Here is a 9,279-nt window from a genome sequence, read left to right as displayed (position 1 = left end):
CCCCAGTGGGTTGCCACTGCTCCCTGAGGTAGCCAGCTTTTATTCCCCCTCCCATTTCCCCTTAATTGTCCCCTCCCATGTTCCGTTTTTGTCCTATCAGAGTGCCCTTTTTTCAATCCTCCCTGCGATTGGCTACTTTTAGTATCCTGTTGATTGGTGCATTTTACAACCCCCTTGTTCGCTACAGAGCACTGATTGGTGCATTTTTACAGAGTGTTGATTGGTGCATTTTATAATCCTCCTGCAAGACAGAAAAGTTCTCCAAGTCCCCACTTGACCCAGGAAGTCCAGCTGGCTTCACCTCTCAATTCTATATTGATCACATATTAAAACAGTAATATTTTGGAGATAGCAGGCTAAAATTAACACAAACAATTTCACTTCTTATTTTTGATGTGGCTAATAAAAAATTAAAAATTCACTAATAGCTAACATTTTAGTTTTTAGAGGATTAATTCCTTCTTAAAAATCTCAGTGTCCTACACAAAAGACCAGAGGCCAGAAAGGTTATAAAACATTAAAATAATTGTCATTATATTGTTTCCATTTGTGAACATGTGTGTGTGCAAGCGTGCATGTGTACCTGTGTGTGAGTACATGGGCGTGTGTGTGCATGCATGTGTGTACAATTTATATTATAAATGGACTTAACCTTACACACCACAAGGTTAAAAAATGACCAAGTGAAGCACAGAGATAAAACCCAGCCTGGGCCAGACGCGGTGCCTCACACCTTTAATCCCAGCATTTTGGGAGGCCCAGGCAAACAGATAACCTGGTTCAAGACCAGCCTGGCCAACATGGTGAAACGCTGTCTCTACTAAAAATACAAAAATTGGCCAGGTGTGGTGGCAGGCACCCGTAATCCAAGCTACTTGGGAGGCTGAGGCAGGACAATCGCTTAAACCCGGGAGGCAGAGGTTGCAGAAAGCCGACTTCTCGCCACTGCACTCCAGCCTGGGCGAGAAGAGCCAGACTCCCTCTCCAAACACAAACGCAAAAACCTGCCTCAAAGTGCCTGGAGGCCAGAGCCTATCACTCTCGCCTCATTCAGTGTAGTGTATGGTTGCAACTTCTGTCACTCAAGGCCTGAGGGGGGGGGGGGGCTTATAGCCTATCCAATTAGGGCGCTGGATTGACAACTGCCGAATCAGGAGCGCAGTGGAGAGGAGGGGGCGGCATCCGGAATCTGGCGGGGCCTTTGCCTGTAGCTCCAGCCAGAGCTCCGTTAGGGCCTCATGGCTCTGCTTCAGCTCCTTGGGGAGGCGTCGGTGATTCTGCCACAGCCTCAGCCTCTGTCGCTCTGTGACCTGCGGGTATTGCATGATTCCTATCTAAGACTCTGGGACACTCCTGAAGTCGGGAAGTGGTGAGTGTGAGGGGCAGGGGGCAGGGCGTCCCGAGGCTGGGGAGGCCTCATGGGAACCGGCGGGAAATGGCGGCGGCAGGACAGAGTCTGTGAGTGGAGTTCGCGCTCAGCCCTCGGTCCTCAGTCCCCTCCCCTGAGGGAGGCGGGCTCCTGTCAGTCCCCGCACAGCGGCTCTGCCCAGCCTGCAGCCCTCCTGGTGCAGCTCTGCGCCGGCAGTCCCGCACCTTCCCCGGGCTGTGGGGTGAGGAGCTCACCGGGAAGACGCCGGCGGAGCGTGCGCGGTGCCCGCGTGGCAGGAGCTGTGGTCCGGGGTCCTGCCCCTACTTTACCCGGTTCCGAATGAGATGGAGGTCAAAACACAGAGTTCATGTGAGCAAACGGGACTCATTAGTGGGACAGCGCCCCCGTGGTTCGTGGTTTGGGGGCTGCCAGTTGGTCTTGAAGGAAAGGCTTTTGTGAGGTGTGTGAGGAAGGGAAGCCATTCACCCGCCCGCCCCAACTTTCCCACCAGTCCCCTTGCCCTGAGCGGCTCCTCCGCGTGGCCGTTCCTGAGCGGCATCTTTTAGAATACGCTGGTGTCGTGTGCACAGCGCTTCGCTGAGTTCTGTGAGTGGTTCTGCCACATTATGGAACTTGAGGAGGGTGTGGGCGCCCCTGGTTTGTTGCAGACGTTCAGAAATGAAGACGGGTGTCCAGAGGCAGGGACTGGCGTCTGCAGGGGGGCAGTTGCGGGAAGAGCGCTGAGCTTGTGGGTCTCCGCTGACTCTGGGTAGGGTCGTTAGTGAGTTGCTGGACACCCCTTTGGGGTTGGAGCATTGACAGGTGTTGAGGAAACTCCGCACGTTTTCTGTCAGAAGAAAGACGTGGCTGAGCCTGGGCTGGAGGGAGTCGCCTGGTGTCTGCGGGAGGCGCGAGTGGGTTCTGCACTTGCGCGGTCCTGCTGGGCACTGTCGGGTTCCTCCAGGTCTCCTCCCGGGGAAAGGGGACTGGGAACTTAAGAGGAAAGGAGGAGTTCTGAGAAATGTCCTTTCCCTGCACCCTGCTGCCAGCCCCCACCCAATGCTAACCCACTCCTGAGCACGCCCACCGGGCATTCGCACGGCCACACCCGTCCTAGGACAGGGTTCTACCCTCAGGAATTGTGGCCATGGCAGCTTTGCTCCTATAGTTTTCTGTCAAAAACACACGCAGTGCCCAGAGGACTCCTGGGTCATCTCAACCCCAGATCTGTAGCAGGAATCTGTTTGCTTCTCCAATCCAGGCTTCTGGACCATCTGATCCTAATCTCCTCTGCCTTTATGGACTCAGGAATCAGAGCATAGCCCTGCCTCAGCCTGTACCTGTAGCACAAACCAGTCCTTTCATCAGTTGTGCCCTGTCCCCACCCCATGGCTCTTGATAGCTCCTTTCTGTCTTCTGCTTTTTCCTTCCCCAAAAATCCTCTTCTGTGCACACAGTGTGCCCAAGTTCATCCCTTACGTGCCTACAATAATTCAGACGTTAGGGAATTCAAGACCATGCCTTTACACCTGGCTGTTGTAGGAACAAATAGAAATTAGAAAGAAGAGGCTTAATGATTTCTCTTTTGAATGAGGGAAGAATTTTTGTTCTTCTCCCTTTTCTTAAAGCATTTAGGTGGAATATTTTTATAATTATTTTCACTGGTTTTTGAAATATATGTAAATCATTTTTATCAGTTAAATAAGTCATTTGTCTTTTTTTGACTCAGACTTGTCTTTATCTAGGACCTGGAAACTATTGCTTTGAAATGTGAATAGCAAGAATATATACCACAGTTTCTGTAGGAGGGTGGGAGGCTGCCTTTAGCAGGTAACTGGCTCCACATTGCGAATCTACATCCTGTCATGAAGATGTGGGAAGTTTATTTTTCCTTTGAATATTACCAATTAGAAAACCCAGATTACCTCCCAAATTACTAGGTGAAATAATAAACTGTAAATGGTGCTTTCAAGTCTTCCACTTGAAAACTAATAATGGTGACTTTTTTTCTGTGTTTGTAGTCTCTTAGTAGATTGCCTTTAATGCACATCACATTTTGGTTTAATTATATAACAAAACATTTTCTTGCTGTTCTATTATGGTGGAAATTTTTTTGGGGATTGGAGATAATTTTTCTTTTCTCTGTCTTTTTTTTTTTTTTTTTTTTAAGATGGAGTCTTGCTCTGTTGCCAGGCTGGAGTGCAGTAGTGCGATCTCAGCTCACTGCGGTCTCCACCTCCCAGGTTCAAGTGATTCTCCTGCCTCAGCCTCCCGAGTAGCTGGGACTACAGGCGCGCCACCACACTCAGCTAAGTTTTTTATATTTTTAGTAGAGATGGGGTTTCACCATGTTGGCCAGGATGGTCTCCATCTTCTGAATTCATGATCCACCCACCTCGGCCTCCCGAAGTGTTGGGATTATAGGCGTGAGCCACCGTGCCTGGCTGAAAATTTTTATTTTAGTCATGTTTTCCATACATTGTTTAGAAGTACCAGATGTTATATACAAAGTGCCTATCAGGCTTCACTTGAGAGAAAAACCTTCATTCTCAGGATTCCAGCCACAACCCACAATTGTACGACAAAGTGCAGCAAGGTGCTCCCCAAATCTGCAAACAAAATAGTCTCTCTATTTGGGATCTACAGTCCCTTCTAGAGCAGTTAGACTAGATTTCTACAAAAATAACTTCAGAACAGCAATCAGTTATTTCACCTCCTTCAGTGCTCCTGTCATCTTCAGATCTGACACAGATTCAGAGATCATGGGGCCCATAAACCCAACCAGGATCATACATATGCATTGATTAAACTTGAGAACTTCAGTTCTCTCCCTCCTCCCCTTGGCCCAATGCCCACAAATGTGCATAGCTCACCAGCCCTCCAAGACCTAAATGTGCAGTTCCAAATTTTGAATTTATTTTCTGGGATTTGAGAGAAGAAAAGAACTTTTATTTGAGAAATACATGTTCTTTTAATGATCAGACCCAGAGTCTTGTTAAAATGAGACCACAGTGATATACTGTTCCCATCTTTGAACTGTTGGTCTTTTGAAATTGCTTGCTGTTGGCACAAGTGGCTATAAATTAACCTAATAATGCCACACTGGACACCATAACCCACACCCAATAGCTTAAAAATGTATATAACCAATCACTAACCAATGTTACTATTGTAAACCAATAAGAATTCCTGACAACTTTCTATCAGTTCCCTCTCTGCCTTCCTTTTTCCTTTACAAATATACTTGTAACTGGAGTGTATATTCAGGGCAGCTTTATACTCCAGGATTGCAATATTCAAGCTTTGGCCCCAAAACTCTCTACTTATATTATGTTTACCCTAGTATTTCCTTTTAGGTCAAAATATTCTTTAGAATGTGTTGAAGGAACCTCACTGAGGGATCTCTCCTCTGGTTTTACTGTGCTTGCTCTAATCCCTAAGAATGCAGAAGCACATTGATCCCACCTAGAATCTGCATATAAAAGTCGGCCTCTGCCTAGGATTCCCAACACTGGACCAGACTTTGGGTTGAAGACATACGAAAAACTCACGGAAGACATTTTCTGCATCATGAGAGGCCAACATAGACATCTTAAGCCCCGTTTTTAGAGTGGAGCCCTTTGAGTTTTCCAGATCTTATTCAGTGACCTGCTACAGCTGTGTGAGAGGCTTCTGATGGGAACAAAATCCTGTGGCAGAATCTGTAAGTGTAACAAGCATCTTAGCAGTGGGAGGTAAGGCCACAAAATATCCAGAGCCTTAATGACAACCATAATCACAAGTATGCCTTCCTCCTGTATACTGTGTTATGGGAGTAGAGTACTTTTGTCCTTTTCCTTACCTCAGAGTTAGCTGATCACGGGCAGGGGATATCACATCTGGAGCCAAGATATGCAGGTCCACTAGGACAGCTCCATTTTCTATTTGCACCCCACAAAGTCAGCCTGAGTGTCTCCTCCATGGATCACTATGGGGGCATCAACCAAAGGTCACTGGGGACACTCTCACCAGCATCTTTGAGTAATGAGACATTTGAGGATGTCCTGTGCAGACTGGGGTCAGTCTGACAAGAAGGTCTAATTCTGCTCCCATTTCAGAGGAAGATTAAGTGACTCATCCAGGGTTTGTGCCTCCCCTCACAGAAAGAATCTCCTTGGTTTTTACCCAGATAAGAATTGCTCCAGTTTTCTGGTTCTTTGGTGAAAAATGAGGAGATCTGGAGACCCAAACTGATCAATAACCTAATTGCTTCTATTTCATATGGTCATTAGAAAAAGACATAAAGCAGTCATGGTCCCTACTATCAAGGAACTTGCAGTCTGGAGCACATGAATAAATGGTTGAATTCAGCATCGTGTGTTCAGTACAAAGATGGACACTGTACAGGAGACTTAAGCTTCATTTGGGTTACTTCCCTTTTATTGTTTTGTGAGTTTTGATGCCACCACCTGATCAGCTGTTCATTGGCAGAAGAGAAATTGTTGTTATTACTATTCGTATTGTTTTTACCTTGCTAAGAATAAATAATTAGTTTCTAATATAATTGGTCTAGAAAAACATAAGGGTTTTGGTTGAATTCCTTGCTATTGTGTGTTATAAAATAGGGAATTAGCTAAAATAGATTAAGATACAGAAACTCGGCCGGGCGCGGTGGCTCAAGCCTGTAATCCCAGCACTTTGGGAGGCCGAGACGGGCGGATCACGAGGTCAGGAGATCGAGACCATCCTGGCGAACACGGTGAAACCCAGTCTCTACTAAAAAGTACAAAAAAACTAGCTGGGCGAGGTGGCGGGCGCCTGTAATCACAGCTACTCGGGAGGCTGAGGCAGGAGAATGGCGTAAACCCGGGAGGCGGAGCTTGCAGTGAGCTGAGATCCAGCCACTGTACTCCAGCCTGGGGTACAGAGCGAGACTCCGTCTCAAAAAAAAAAAAAGATACAGAAACTCTGGGAATCAAATTTCTCTTCGGCAGGCTTAGAAAAGACAAAACTGAAAATACTTACAGGCATAGAGAGCAGATGCCTAGGGCCCACCTTCTGTCCCATCTCTGTCCAGATCCACCCTCTGCTGAACCTTTTCCAGGTCTGACCCCACACTGAAATCTCTCACAGAACTGCTTAGAGAAGATCAGAGTTTGGGGTGGCTAACCCTACTGCCTCTCCGGAGCTGGTGCTCACAATTTCCTGAAACCCAAAAGCAGATAAATGGGGAAAAGCGATATACTTTTGTGCCTTAAATTGTTTTTTATAAAATTAAAATTAGTGTTTCTAGAGACATCCTATCCAGCAACCTGTTCCCCATCTCTACAGTTTCAGTGGTTTTTTTCACAAGTTTCAAAGTAACTACAAACACAAAAATAAAAAATTCCTCTGAATTGCACTTAACTCTTTCTTTCTGTATATGTCCCATCTATCTATATTGAGCTATTATTTTACGCATTTAAAAAACAAAAAAACAAAACCAATAAGTAAACAGAAGAGGAACTAGAAATGCTGGGGCCCTGCATTTAAATCCTGGGAAGTATAGGACTACTTTTCAGGATGTTATAGTATTAACACACGTAATGTGAACTTCCCAGCACACTGCTCTGTGACATACTTCTGAGCACATACTACATGCTCCATAAAGATTGCATTAATGCATATACACATTTTTCAAATGCAGACTTACTCAGACTTGCCACCATCTTCCGCCTCTGTAAACATTAAAGGGCCTGCAGAGAATGCCATATTTCAAGATGATGATTGGTGGTCCTGCCTTCGGATGTAAAGTATTTGTGTTATGATAAGGGTGTTGCAGTGAGGGACTCATACTGTGATTGCTTTTTCTAGCTGAGTGGTATAATGGGTCTAGGAGCAGAAGCGTCAGCAATAAGAAGACTTGCAATAACAGGAGACTTGCAATAAGAAGCTAATTCATGGACCCTTCTCAAACCTGCAGAATTTTGTTACTTACAGTGAGGTTTTGAATACCAAATAATTTATATGCACATTGAACCTTAGAGGCAATGCTTGGCCGAGTGACTCTCAGCCCAGTCTTGCTATAGAATCACGTGGACAGTCTGAAGAGAAACCATAACCTGTGCCCTCCCCACAGATCCTGTCTGTTTTACTAGGTGGAAAAATTTCTGGTTTTGGCCAGGCGCTGTGGCTCCTGCCTGTAATATCAGCACTTTGGGAGGCCGAGGCGGGCGGATCACGAGGTCAGGAGATCAAGACTACCCTGGCTAACACAGTGAAACCCCATCTCTACTAAAAATACAAAAAAAATTAGCTGGGCATGGTGGCAGGCACCTGTGGTCCCAGCTATTCAGGAGGCTGAGGTAGGAGAATGGCGTGAACCTGGGAGGCAGAACTTGCAGTGAGCCGAGATTATGCCACTGCATTCCAGCCTGGGCGACAGAGCAAGACTCCGTCGCAAAAAAGAATTCCTGGTTTTTAAATTGAATTCCTCACATGATTCTACCACAAGGCCAGGGTCAAGCATGAGGGCTTCCAGATACTTTAATGAGAAGTCAGTTCACCCTTTGTTCTAGGAAGTCACAGGGCCTGCTCTGCTTGGTTTTGGTAGGGCATGTCAGTGTAGCCCATATTTCCACTGCAGCAACAGAAATTGCTGGCATGCCCTCCTTTTTCCTCAAGAGTTATAGAATAATTTAGAGAACATTACTGTGTTGAAAGTTATTTTATCAGATAACTCCATTCAGTCTTGTAAGTCAGAACTAGTTCTCTTAACTCATTTCACCTGTAGTCAAATTAAGGCCTCACAGCTGGGTGCGGTGGGTGGCTCATGCCTGTAATCCCAGCACTTTGGGAGGCTGAGGCAGGCGAATCACCTGAGGTCAGAAGTTGGAGACCAGCCTGGCCAACGTGGTGAAACCCTGTCTCTAACAAAAATACAAAAATTAGCCGGGCATGGTGGTGGGTGCCTGTAATCCCAGCTAGTCAGGAGGCTGACGCAGGAGAATCACTTGAGCCTGGGAGGTGAAGGTTGCAGTGAGCCGAGACCGTGCCACTGCACTCCAGCCTGGGCAACAGAGCAGGACTCCATATTAAAAAAAAAGAAGAAGAATTCTGTCACTTGATAAATATGTATTTTCAGGAGCTCTTAACATTCAGGGATATGGCCATAGAATTCTCTCCAGAAGAGTGGAAATGTCTGGACCCTTCTCAGCAGAATTTATATAGAGATGTGATGTTGGAGAACAGAAACTTGGTCTCCCTGGGTGAGGATAACTTTAATATGTAATTCCTAATACTTTTTCAGAATTTCATTTTCTTCCCTTGTATAACATCTCTTAGGAGCTTTTGCTTTGCATGAATTAATTTCAGTTCCTTGGCCGGGCGCGGTGGCTCACGCCTGTAATCCCAGCACTTTGGGAGGCCGAGGCGGGCGGATCACAAGGTCAGGGGATCGAGACCACGGTGAAACCCCATCTCTACTAAAAATACAAAAAATTAGCCGGGCGCGGTTGTGGGCGCCTGTAGTCCCAGCTACTCGGGAGGCTGAGGCAGGAGAATGGCGTGAACCCGGGAGGCGGAGCTTGCAGTGAGCCGAGATCGCGCCACTGCACTCCAGCCTGGGCGACAGAGCGAGACTCCGTCTCAAAAAAAAAAAAAAAAAAATTCAGTTCCTTCATGAAAAGTTTGAGAGTTTGGTGGTATAAAAAATAAAATCTTTAGGATGTTTCATCTTTACGTAAACCTTCTTTTGAGCTAATTTGTTTCCTTCACTCTAGGCTAGTGGTAATTCTATAAATTAATGATATAAAATAATTGTCTTTCACATCTTAACATGCAATTTGCACTAATTTTTGATTCAGTAGTACTTGGTAGTGGAACTTAAAGCCCACAGATTTAAAATACTTAAATATTCTAAAGATTCTGTCAGAAAACAATTTTTGGATTAA

At 45.9% G+C, this 9,279-nt stretch overlaps 2 protein-coding genes across 2 annotated transcripts in view; both read left to right on the top strand.

Moving 5' to 3' along the window:
• Nucleotides 1–1,188: 1,188 nt before the first annotated feature.
• The window catches only part of LOC112427091 (uncharacterized), a 79,136-nt gene continuing 71,045 nt past the window's right edge, over nt 1,189–9,279 (top strand). Inside the window, exon 1 of the mRNA XM_071093945.1 lies at nt 1,189–1,369. The gene's annotated coding sequence lies outside the window, so the exon portion shown is untranslated. The remainder of the gene's footprint in view (nt 1,370–9,279) is intronic.
• LOC105483799 (zinc finger protein 718) overlaps nt 6,298–9,279 on the top strand; it is a 42,068-nt gene continuing 39,086 nt past the window's right edge. The window contains 1 exon segment of the mRNA XM_011744771.3: nt 6,298–8,595. Coding sequence (XP_011743073.2) covers nt 8,460–8,595 — 136 coding nt within the window. The 5' untranslated portion in view covers nt 6,298–8,459.

This window comes from Macaca nemestrina, chromosome 3 (genome assembly GCF_043159975.1).
Source record: "Macaca nemestrina isolate mMacNem1 chromosome 3, mMacNem.hap1, whole genome shotgun sequence".
NCBI classification, from domain to species: domain Eukaryota; kingdom Metazoa; phylum Chordata; class Mammalia; order Primates; family Cercopithecidae; genus Macaca; species Macaca nemestrina.
The sequence above is the reverse complement of the archived record's forward strand: the minus strand, read 5'-3'. Positions and strand labels throughout refer to the sequence as shown.